The sequence below is a fragment of the Caloenas nicobarica genome, chromosome 1, assembly GCF_036013445.1.
Source record: "Caloenas nicobarica isolate bCalNic1 chromosome 1, bCalNic1.hap1, whole genome shotgun sequence".
NCBI classification, from domain to species: Eukaryota; Metazoa; Chordata; class Aves; order Columbiformes; family Columbidae; genus Caloenas; species Caloenas nicobarica.
Window position 1 is genome coordinate 7,502,941 of NC_088245.1, and position 12,962 is coordinate 7,515,902.

The 12,962-nt window shown below is 43.5% G+C and overlaps 1 protein-coding gene across 2 annotated transcripts in view; it reads left to right on the forward strand.

Annotated features, from left to right (window-relative positions):
- CAMK1D (calcium/calmodulin dependent protein kinase ID) overlaps positions 1–12,962 on the forward strand; it is a 233,182-nt gene that overhangs the window by 134,200 nt on the left and 86,020 nt on the right. For both annotated transcript variants that reach the window (XM_065627004.1, XM_065627005.1), the window contains exon 3: positions 734–808. In XM_065627004.1, the coding sequence (XP_065483076.1) occupies positions 734–808 (75 nt within the window). The remainder of the gene's footprint in view (positions 1–733; positions 809–12,962) is intronic.

Sequence of the window (12,962 nt, forward strand, 5' to 3'; positions counted from 1 at the left end):
ATCATCGAGTCCAACCATAACCTAACTCTAGCACTAAACCATGTCCCTAAGAACCTCAGCTAAATGCCTTTTAAACCCCTCCAAGGATGGTGACTCCACCACTTCCCTGGGTGGCCTGTTCCAATGCCTGACAACCCTTTCCGTGAAGAAATGTTTGCTAATGTCCAATCTGAACCTTCCCTGGTGCAACTTGAGGCCACGAAGATGCTTGCAGCCATTGCACAGAAAGCACATGGTGCTTAATAACACTGCAGGGAAATTAGGGTGTCCGGAGCAGGTGTGACATTGAAGCAAGGTGAATTTGGTGGGAAGGAACATGGAGTTGCCATATGGCAAATGCCTCCCTGTTCCAGCCTCTGCACTGGGGCAGATTCCTGCCTTCCCCCTGCCAGCCCCCACCGTGCCTCCATCACCCCCTCGCACCCAGCTTTGCTGCTGTCCTGAGCCTTCAGCTTCCAACCAAACACACTCATTCATCTGACATGGGAACTGTAAACCTCTAATGCCCCAGACACTTAAACATTTTGGCTTGAGAGGACTGAAGGAATTTTCTGTGAGTAATAATAGTATTCTGGGCTGTGAAACACTCCTGACTGTTTACTTTGGTCAAAATAATATTTTATGATGTTGAATAAAGCACTGACAAGTAGTGTCTGACTAAAAATAGCTTTAGGTTTTGCAGCCACTTAAAAAAATAAAAATCACTGTTTCATCTTATCTTGTGTTTTTTCAGGATCAAGCATGAAAATATAGTTGCCCTGGAAGACATTTATGAGAGTCCAAACCATTTATATCTGGTCATGCAATTGTAAGTATTGAACCTAATTAAGTTTTGTGTCAAAATTGCCACCTCTTCGTGTTCTGGTTTTCTTCTTTAACTCAAAAGAAGATGGGATAAGTGAGAGTTGTCTTGTGTGCTGCAGTCTGCAAAATCCGCAGTGGGTGGTTAAAAATGCATCTCTAGGTATGATTGGTTGGGTTGTTGTGAAATTGGGAAATTGAAGGGTTTTGTGAATAGTCTCACCCAAACCAAACCAGAGTGAAGAGGAGATGTTAAGGGGATGAGAATTGGCTCCATACATATGTAATTGCCAGGGTTTAGTTCTCTGTGTCACAACAGATACCTGGTCTGCACTGAGCGAGAGGTGACCTGAGATGCCACCACGTGCTCGGGTGCTGGATTTGCAAGAAAGCATCATCATCCTTGTCTCAGCAGCAGCAGTAGCTCATACCATTGCTCCTTGATGCGTCTCTCTCACTATATCCCTTCTTCTTCCCCATTTTCCCCCTCTGAGTCTGAGAAGATGAGGATCCTATCAAGTATATGATATTCTGTAGGTGACCTGGCCCTCCCATCACATCTACCTGGCAGGGAGGAGGGATGTGACAGGCAGATGCTCATAATGCCTTTTTTTTTTCCTCTTTCTGAAATCAATTTAAAAATCATGATTTGAAGTTGAAATTTCCCCTGAGCAGCTCTTGTCTCTCTCTTTTTTGATTATGAGGTCACCTCAACAAGAGCAGAGCAGACAGGGCAGAGGGATAAATCACAGCTGGGAAGAGCCAGATGTGCCATGGGGAAGCCTGGAGCATCTGATAGAGAGAGCTCTGGGGTTACATACCCCACAGAAAGCCCTTGGGGACTATGCCAGTCCATTCTCTGTTGGTAATATCCAGACATGGAGGTGTTCTTAGAAGCTGTTCTGCTGGCAGTGGGGGAAGAATAACGCCCTGTACATTCTTAATCTGGTTTTGTAGCCCTACATTTCAGCCCAGCGTGCTGCAAAAGGACCTGCACGGGAGCATCAGTGTCATACAAATTCCAACAAAACACTGTTGTGGTTGTGGGAAGTATCAATTTCATGATTAGTTGATTTACAAATCCTTATTTTGTTTTATCCCTTAAAAAATAAAATCAATGTTACTCCTACTTACTATTAGCTTGTTTAATGTAGTGTAACCCTCACTTTTATAAATTTTTTACATTCAGATCATTGCGTTATCGGAAATGTAGGTCTGTAATCATAGGTGACACTGAATATATATTAGTATTAATTTCTAGTCCTCACAATTCAATACTTACTTGGGAATTATCCTTTCTGTTATAGCTGTATTGGTAAACACAGCCAACTAATTTTGGAAGGGCCAAGCATTTAGCTATTCCAGAGGGACACAGCTTCACTGGTGCCCACTGGGGTGAGATGCCCGACTGAAGATAGCAGCTGGGAGCCATCGGCAGTGTTCAGGGCAGCAGCTCTGAGCACTCCCCAGCCTCAACCAAGAGCTGCGCCTTGTGTTACAGGGTAGACCAAGATGTCCTGCACACAAATGCTTTGAGCTGAATCTGGCAGGGAGCAGGACCGATGCTTTTTAACATTCCAATTAAGAAAAAGCAGGGAAAATCCTCAAAAACTACAGAGTCGCTTTATTTGAATAGGGGCACACACTTGAATGCAACCAAGTGACAGGACTGTAACAAAATCCCGCTCACACAGAGAGCCCATGTGATGAACCTTGTGTGTGTGTGTGCTCTTAATCTGCCTCAGCTATGAGGTACAACACATTAGCTTAAGCTTATTTTATTAAAGTCATTTGATGTTTTGCCAAGCCGTTGCTCTTAGCCCTCCTTGCTGCTGCGAATCAGACAAGGCTGTGTTGTCCTCTGCCCTGCAGAGAGTATTTCCAGGTAATAACCTGTCTGTGCTTTCTTGGAAAAGGGTTGTGTTATCCCAAAGTGGAGAGGACAAGGTGGCCAGGTGCTCGCCCTCATCCCTGTGGATGTTGCGGTAACGATGGTGCAACCTCTGCTTTGCCTCTGAATTTTCATCCGTAGTTGAGATTGGGATCAATTGGCATCAACAGTTGGGTGACAACTCCACACAGTCCAGAAGATTCAAAATCAATTCTGCGTGCCTCCTTTCCCGATTTTCATCTGGGAGAAGGCATGCACCGACAATCTCTTGTTTCCAAGTTAACACCAACTTGTTGATACAATAGCTGTGAACCGTTGCACAGCATGAAGTATCTATTTGTTTATATCTCTATTTATTATTAGATTCCTTGTGGATTTTTTAGCTTCTCATATTTGTGCACTTGTCCTAAACAAGACAACGGTTGCCTACATTAAAAACTGGGGTTTGATAGGAAGTAGAAAGGCTTCTGATAAAGCAGCTTTCAGGACGGAACATTTAGATTAAAAAAAGGGAGGTAAAATCAGGGTCACTCAAAGATCAGTATCATGAGCACAACAAATCTCAAATCCAAATGCCCTTCCCCTTGGCTCATTGCTTGCTAAGTGGGCACTAACTTATGCTTCCTAAGAGAGATTTTGTGTTGTGTGGACAGTATTTTCATTACCAGCCTTTAGAGCACTCCTTGCAATGTTGTGGAAAATCCACATTACAGCCCGAGCATCTTGCAGCACATGGGATGCTTTAGGAGGTAGACCTAGCCTCCCTGTTACGTTTGCCCTCTGGTGCATCTACTTTTGCTTGAAAGTGATGATTCTTAGCAGGCCAACTTAAAGGATAAATATTGCTCCTCATTTATTCTGTCAAAGATATGGGCAAGCACAGGTGGCAGTGTCCATGCTGGAGCTTACAGAAGGGAGGTGAAGAGGTGGCTGTCCCTGTTTACTTGACTATTTATTCCTGCCAGTCCCACTGGGAGTTCTTGTCAGGGTTTTGTAGCTGCTGGTGAATCTGTCCTCTGAGTTTCCTGGCATGTTCACAGGGAAATCTGATCTCCGGCTTTAGTTTCACCACCTTGTTTTTATATATGTTGTATACAAGCTATCATAAAACTGCTCAAACTGTCCCAGTCCTCTTAGTGCTAGGTGGACCAAAGTCCAGCTTGGAGATTCCCAGATTTGACAGCTCAGAATTTCATGTGCCGTCTCAAAGCATTAACCTGTTCCTTAGAAATGACTGGGCCTTTTTTTTTTTTTTTTAATTTTTCTTCCAAAAATACAGGTTATTCCAATCCAGTGACTCTAAGTTTGGCAAGGTTATGGACAAGTCCATGCTGTATTTTGCTCCAAGCAGTATTGCTCAGCTTTGGTATGAGGTGCAGTTACCGGTGCAGCTCCAAAGCAGAATACAGATGTAGGATAATTGCTGCCTCTCCTAGGATGATTCTGCTAAAAGCTTGCAGGCACTGTAGAAAAGTACTGTAGAGCCTTTAGATTTTGTTATATTTCTATTAGGATTATGTGCTTTCTAATCAAGAAAACACGTGCTCCTTTCTGAACTTAGATTTCCTATAGTACCATTAAGAACTACACAAGCAACAAACACTAAAATACTCTGTAAGTTTCATTCCTTCTGGATGCTGGGTGAGATTTCCCCATGGGATATTGTAGGAGACGGAGGAAATAAGTTGCTTTCAGAATTAAAAGTTTTATTGAACTATGTCTCAGTATGATAGTAAACTTTGTTAATGAGCAGTTAGAGGATTTTTTGTTGCTATTGGTGCCAGTTAGCAAGAATTACCCTCTGGTAACTTCTAAATAATCTGCCTTACTTCAGCTCGTCAGTATAGGGACATATCCTGATAACCTGTTGTGATTAGTATCGTCAGACACTAACATTTCATTGGCATAATCAGCCTCTTTGGATATTGATGATTCATCTTCTGTGTGCTGGAAAATCATGCATAAAAATGGATTTACATAAACAACGTCTTTTCCTTGCGAGTGTCATGGGACTGTTTGCAAATACTGTTTCTGAATGTGCTGCCCGGGCAGGTCAGAGCAGATTCCCAAAGCTCGGCTCTGACTTCATTCATATTGTTCGCCTGCATTGAAGTGTGAAGTAGTGAAGTTTGGCTCCCTGCAGATTTGCGTGCACCCCACGTTACTCACAGCCACAGGAGCTGGGGTTGTTGCCTCTCTGAAAGGATATGAGGCTATGTTAAAAATCAGTGAAGACATTTATTTCCGTGTTCTCCCTTATTCATCCATATTTGCTTGAAATATGTAGAAACTTAATATTTCTGCTGTCTCTACTCTTCTGTCAAATTTGGTTCAGTTCGCTCAATGGGTCAGAAGTTACTAAGGGCTGGCAAACTGGGATGGAGAGCCATTGCTTCACTGCCTTAGGAAAACAGGGTGAAAATAGGTTTAAAAGGTGCCTCCAAAACTCAGGGAATTCATCTGCCTGTTCTAGGGCAGAATGTGCTGCCTGTACCATCTGATCAGCATTAGCAGATGTTTTTCTAACCTGTTCTTAAAAGTCCCCAGTCTCACGCTCCCCAGGGAATCAACACCACTGCTTAATGTCATTACGGGTACGGAGCATTTCCTAATAAATAAGTCTTCCAGGCTGCAGTTTTAACCTGCTATGCTGGAAGTTTTATTTCTCTAAATCATCCTGAAGGCAACGAGACTGTTTGAATGGGGAAAGGTTACAGAAGCAGGACCTCAAAGCATGCAGCTAGTTAAGTAATGATCGAACTTGAACACCCACCTCTGAGTTTCTCTGCGCCTTTTTTTCATGCTCAATAATAGTGCCAAATCCAGAGGAATTCCTGCTAATACCAGGATCTAGTTAAAGAAAGTGAAAACCCTACTGCCAGGCTGGTGGAGCTTTCCACCCCTTTGGGGGCCTGTGTTCTCAAAGAGTAGATCTGTTCTTCTCGGTAGGAGGGCTGCTGTGCCCAGATCCCATCAGCTGGTATTTCTGATTCTCCACGGAAACCGGCGTCTTTCCCCTGTGTGAGGTCTTTTGAGGCTTTGACGTCCCTGCAAAGAACAGCCTTTTAGGCTGAGCAGCCCAGTTCGACCATCCACAAAGTGCTTCTCCCTACCTTTGCAAAAAGACCAGCCCAAACTGAGCCTAAACCCCTAACTCCGGGATTTTTCCAGCTTGGCATCTTGACTCTGCTGAATTATTCAGATGATTTCCGTCACAGAAAAGCCGAGATGACGGGTGCTCCTTCCCGCTGGGTGCAAGTCATGCACAGAGGAGAGCCCTGCCCAGAGGTCTGCAGGCTCAGAGTCCCCATTCCTACTATTTTTCATCTCTCACCCACCACACACAAGCACCTTATAATCTTGTAATGCCTTGGGAGACAGCTCAAACAGGCAGGTGCCTACACGCGGTAAAATCCGCAGGAGTTTTTATTGTTACTGGTAATACGCCATTTGTGATTTTTGCCTTTCACCTGTATGTTTTGCAGATAAGTAAGCAAAGCACTAAGCTGTGATTAAGTGCTGAATTCCCTTTATTTTTTTGAAAGCCCAATGCCTGAGCAGCTGAGCATGGACAGGGCTTGCGAGTGACATTTCAATGAAAATATTCAGCCTCCAAGAAAAACAACAGACAATGGAGGGAAGTACTGTGTTTGCCAGGTTCCTTGAGGAGTCTATCAAGGACGCACTGTGTTACAAAACAGCGATACACACGCCAAGCCGCTATCACATCAGGATGCTAATTAAAGCAAAACATAGATCTGCTGCACCGCATTCCTTCGATGAGATTTATTCCCATAGTTGTTTTTGTTGTGCCTCTAAAGTGTTATGCAAAAGACAGAAGGAAATATCTCTGCATTCACAATGGGATTTATATGAATGATAAAGGCAGTGTGCGCTCTTTAGCAGCAGAAAATACTTCTGTCCAAGCACCTGAGAGAAGCCCTGCAGCACCACCTTCTTCTGCAGATCATGTTATTATCATTATTAGTAATAGCAGTAATGGTAACAGGAGAAACAACATCAGTAATGAAGAACACTGGAGCTGATGACTGAAGGCTAGAGATTCGGTTTGGTTCTTTGTACAAGATTTGGATCAGCTGCACGCCCGTAGACTCTGCTCTTCTTTATTTCCAATACTCACAGCTCGAATGAGGCATCTCAAAAGGGCCAGCCTAAAGTAGTGCCTGGCACACTTTGAAAATAAACTGGATCTATGTAAAAAGCTTTGGATCCCATGCTTCCAGCACCTCCTTGTGCGGCACAGGAATAAGACATGTGGTAGAAGTATGTGGCAGATGGATCGCATGGAGTTTATTGGCTAGGACACCTAATGGATGGGCCAGGGAAATACCTGTTCCCAATTTCTGGTCCAGCAAATGTACATGAATTTTGCATTAATCAGTTATGGGATAAATTGTTCACTTGTTTGGGCTTTTTTTGGTGCACACGCTACTTAAGAACTACAGCACCGGGAAGGCTGATGCACACCTGGGCATGCCAGGAAGGAGCCTGCGAGGTGCCAAGGGAGATTGGCTTGGACTTTGGCACAGCTGAGCAGAGACTTAGGGGCTCTAGTTGGGCAAGACTTCATTTCCTCACAGCTTGTGGGGTGAAGCAAAGCAAAGCAGCCTTCAGGAGTCTGCAGTGGAATGAGAAACAGCAAGGATTATGCCCTATGGTTGAAAAAAACCTTTTACTGCTTCTGTAGACAAGAGCTTTTTGAACTGGGGGGAAGGTGCTGTAGAAGGCACAGCTCTCCAGGGATGGATCCAGCTGGTGAACATGGGGAGCAAAGTGGGACAGCAGCAACGGGGTTGAGCATGTGTGACACGACTGGGAGCGTCAGACCACGATCGTGGGAGAAGTGCTCAGGAAAACGGATCCTGGGCCTGTCGCAGCCTTCGGCGTGGACATATTGCAGACGTGGGCCCAAACCGCAGAGCCGGGCTGTTAGATTTTGAAATCACCATTACTATTAGGGCATGTGCGATACAGGTTTTGGTTCCAGCCTGTTTCTAGTTCCTAATGCAATCAGAGCGTGGTTTATCAGTATAGCTTAAAAAAATATGTATCTTAAAAAAAACCCATGCCTTCTCAAAATCTTCGAAAGCATATTGACTGAACAACACAGGTCACCCTGTTAAAAGGCTAAAGGACTTAATCTCACTGTACTTCAGCACTTTTCACTAGATCTTTGCAAGCTGCTGACCACATAATAAACTGACCCCTGGCATCATGCCCCTGGGAACTGGGTAGTAACTATTAATCCAGCACGAATTTCACATCTTTTTCATTGGGGAAAAAAGATTATTATATTAGTTGTGTTACACTGGTAAGTGTTAAATTAGAAGGAGCATCTCCCCTTTTCCAGTGGCTGAGGGGTTATAAAAAGACTAGGAATTACTAATGTCGGGATGGAGATCAGGGCATGGGCAGATTTGTTGGTGACAGGTTAATAGACCACAGAGTGATCTCCAGCATGACTTTTAGACACCTGTAATTGTGTGGGTAGTGTTTCATCCCAAAAGTGTGATATGTGCTCATTGGATGGTTCTAGTTGTCCTTAGCACCTTGGCTTTTCTTCTGCCTTTTTTATTTTTCTGGCCATGGTAGGACTTTCAGTAGCTCCCGCTCCCCATGTCCCCTCCAAACACAGCACCTTCTCCTAGGAACGGCACTGAACAGCAGCCCTGTTGCTTCCTTGCACTGTTTGATGTCTAAAGGCTTCAGCCATGGCCAGAAGCAGGAGTTTTAGAGCCCATGGGCATCAGTCCAGTCTTCCTACAGCAGTACAGGAATGGTGAGAATCTTCTTCATCTTGGGAAGTGTAAAAGACTTTCTCATGATGATTTCCAAAACCACTTGTAGGCAGCCATCTTCAACAGGTGTAGACAATTGTCAACATCATTGCTCCTAAGCTTGCAGTCATTATTGTGAGCTTAGTCTGAAGTGTTCCATTATGGACTCATTAACGAAGCAACACTGAGGTTTGGGGATTTTTTTTTAATCAAAGCACATCTGATGGAGAGTATTTTTTTGCCCTGTGGCCTTGGGGATAAAGAGAAAATGGACAAACACTTCCACATTTTCATTGGATCGACTGCATTATGTTGTTTACTTTTACAGAAATGTGAACAGGTCAGATGAAAATGGATTTTTTTTTTTTTCTTTAAGATATCTGTTGTTGAAAAGCTGTTGTTGTCAATAAGGAAAACAAGAGGTTTGGCCAAAATTCCAAATAAACCTTCTTCTAATGTATTATTCATTAAAGTTACAGAAAGATTTGAAGGGCTTATAAATCAGAGAAGCATATCTGATTATTTTCTTACACTGGTGAGTACAGTAAACAAGTACTTTTTGATGGTTGTTTGTTGTAATGTCCGGTCCCCAGCAAGGGCCAGTACCAAATCCTTCGAGTGACAGTATGTGCCTTCATGGTTTTTTTACAGCAATAAATTTTGGCAGCATTGACTCGAGTTTCTTCCTTCAGCCTTCCCTCGCTAATTCCCAAATTAAGGCTCCTGTTGGAGCCGGGCACAGAGGTGTATGTGCCAGTGTTGTGTAGCTTGGTCTGGTATAGGCAATTCACAGGGCTGCAATATATATCTGCCAGTAATCCTGAATAATATCACTGCTTCCCTGGGAGCTGGAGTGAGGTCTTTCTCCCTGAACAGCAGGCGAGTGGATATTTAGAGCCCTAGCAATTTTCTCTCTGTTTTGTTGGCTTTGGATAACTATCTCTTTCCTTTCATGCCTTGCCAAGAAGTTTCATTGCTGGTTGCTTGGTGTTCACGTCGTTGCTGAGTGAGTCTTTTACATTTAGTTCTGCATCTTTCAGTACCTGGTAATTTACACTGTGGTGCGCTAAAATCAATTAAATAGCTGGTGTTTGCTTCAGGAGGAAGGGGCTTTGCAGGAAGGCGGATAATAAATATTAAATCCATATATGGCACGGTATGAGAATTCATTACAATATGGTAGGATCCCTCTCAGGCACGACGTGGAGGCATTTTGGTTAAATGGTTGCACTCATTTAAACAGAAAAGGATTTTCATAACAACCTGGAAATCTTTGAAGTGAAATAACACAGCAATGAAGCAAGATGCAGAATTAACATTGTCGTTCACAAGTCCTTTCTTTTACATGGCAAGACCATTATTAAAAGTTGGCTTTCCCTCTTGAGTTTTCTTCTGCAGGAAAGTTGTACAGACTCTGGCGATGGGGACACTAGTAGGCTCATGGGTGTTATATGTCAGTGTGTACAAGAAGACATTTAATGATCTTGTGGACAAAAAATAGGTTCAGTTTCTGAATCATGCTCATATCTCAGCTCCAACCTCTGTTCTAGGTCTGGTAGATTACTCCGCTCAACAGTCTGTATGCGACTCCAGAGTCAGCGTTGCACTAATTCGCAGTTGTATTTTTATTGTGTTATCAAGAGACTCTGTGTACAGCTTCTAGAAGAAGAACCCATTAAGCAAGGTGATGATGAAGCATTATCATCCCGTTCATATTCATGCTGAAAGAAAAGATCTCTTGCTTTACACTTTATCTGGTAGTTGCCCCAAAGAGTCTACATACAGCCCAGTTTTAAAGCCAGGGAGATTAATCTAGTTTTCCGTGGTGGGTTTGGGGGCCAGAACTCTAAAAAGTTATTGTGTAAAACCTTGAATTTTTAATGGAAATAACAGGTTGCTGTTTGAAATCCTGTTTTGACTTCCTTTTGTAGTGCTATGGTTACCTCTTCTTACAGAAACAATTTTCAAAGGACTGCAGAAGTTCTTGCCATAGTTTTCTGCTTTAGACATTCTCACTGGAAAATTATTCAGTGGAAAATAAATCTGGAGGGTTTGGGGTTTTTCCTTCTTTCTGAAGCAGTGGTTAGGTCTGCTCTAGCCAAACTTTTACTTTTTTAAGCATTTTATAGAAAAAGAAAACACTGCTGCTGGTGAAGCCCTTCTTTGATGCATTTATAGAACATGTGCTCATTTTATTTTGATTCATGCCACATGGTTATATCTTAGCTTGTAAAGCCCATTTTTTCCCTTAAATTGGAGGAAAAGTGTGTTCAGAGACCCAAATACTTATGTAATCTTTTCCTTTCTTCTCTAAGACAAAATTCCCATTTGGGCTGTGTGATCCTGTCTTAGCTGTAAAAGGCTTCCTGTACTAGAGTACTGAGGATGGTTTGGAGGAATTTGGTGTTTATTCTTTCTGATTATTCTGGTGGTTAGTAGCATTTAACCACTCTGTAATTTGATTTTCTTCACTCCTTATTAATGATACTCTAAGGAGCACTGACATCCTTGCATGAGATGTAGTGGAGCCTTTAAATGTTTGTATGTCCCAAAGGGGAGAAGATAACCCTCCTCAAAATGCATTGTAAAGAAAAAAAGACAGAAATACAATTTGAAATTCACTGAAGAAGAGTTGAGATTTTATGAACCTACATAAGCAAACAAAGAGGCAGCATTACTAAAAGCTGAGGTTGGCATTCTAATTATTACAAGTCGGTTAGCAAAATAAAATTTGTGCAACTGTTTACCACTGCCTTAGGGATTTGCCATTAAAACTCTGTCGTGGATCTCTTACAACCCCAGAAAATGGGTTATTCCTTTAGGAGAAATCAGAGCTGAGCATCCGTCCTGCCAGAATTATGAAGCCCCTTGTCGTGACGATGCTGTTAGATATACTCAGTTCTAAAGTTCATGGTCACCCTGTTCCAAAATGTTACCCAGTGCCACTGAACAGGAGAAGTGTAAACATAATTAAGTGATACTGAGCAGCGAAGAGGGAAATTACCTTGCTCTGATTGCTCACCAGTATAATCTGCCAGAATATTGATCTCACCGCAGCCCAGGGTCTTTTCCATCGATTAATGCTTGTTTGCCTGTAAGCGTGAGGCAGGACCATTTGCAGAAAGTGCTTCTGACATTTTGCTTTTTGAGGCTGGAAACTCTCTGCCAGAAGCTTTTAAATCTGCTCCTTCCAGATGGTTTTGCAGCTGGATTTGCTGTATAGAGGTTTTGCTTCACATGGGTGTTGTGCTGCCTGTTTTGAAGGGTGGTGAGGGAGATGTAGGTAAGATCTCTTTCACTGAAGATTGGGTCATACTTTACACCAGGTGAAATACATTTTTAAATGCAAATTTCCTGGGGAAGGGCATTTTATCTTGCACTCTCTTTCCCCAGGAGCTTGACATGGTTGTAGTTAGGGTCTCTTTCCTCGCTATTGAGATGTGGCCGCTCTCGAGAGAGCCATGGCAGCTCCTAGAAATGCCACATGGGGACATTTTGGGGAGAGACCCTTTCTCTGCTGTGTGTGGGCATTTACTTTATAGCGACGTGGGAGTGAGAAGCGCTGCCTGCGGGCAGGAGCAGGCAGGGAGAGCTGGAGAGAGGTGCTTTTGAACAGTCTTTCCTTTAATCCAGACCCTACTGAGCTGAATTAACTCAAGAAATTCACTAGTGCATTTATGGCTGTAGGTGTTCAAAAGTTTAGTGCAAAAAGGCAGCTGTTCACACAACAGCACAGGCAAATACAAAGAGCGAGGGAAAGAAAAAAAAATAAAATAGCGGATGTAGCTGCTGTCTGTGCGTTTAGCTGAAGGTCTAGAGCTGATCTCTGGCCTGAATATCGTTCTCCTTGGAGTATGCTGTTAAATGTGACCAGGCGATAGTCATTTAATAGGTTACCATCTGTGGCTGAACTTCTTTCCTGATCTCACATCTGTTCTCAGCCCCCTCCACTTGCACCCAAGGTGTTTTCCTGCACAAGGGCTTTGGCTACAGGTTTCCCATCACACAGGTGGATGTACTGCTCTCCAGAACTACGGTCTACAGCTTCCTCACGAGGGGAGCAGGAGGACCAGGTGCTGATCTCTTCTCTTCAGTTACCAGTGACAGAACCCGAGGGAATGGCAGGAAGATGTGCCAGGAGAGGTTCAGGTTGGACATGAGGAAAAGGTTCTTCCCCCAGAGGGTGCTGGACTCTGGAACAGGCTCCCCAGGGAGGTGTTACGGCCCCAAGCCTGACAGTGTTCAAGAAGAGACTGGACAACACCCTCAGACACACGGTGTGACCTGTGGGGTTGTCCTGTGCAGGGACAGGAGTTGGACTCGATGATCCTTGTGGGTCCCTTCCAACTCAGGACATTCTGTGATTCTGTGAAAGCTGCAGCAGCAGAGTGTGACAGAGACATCCCAGAGGGGACTGAACTTGTTACTCATCTCATGTTCTGCTGTAGGTCACCTGAAGACGATCTGCATGT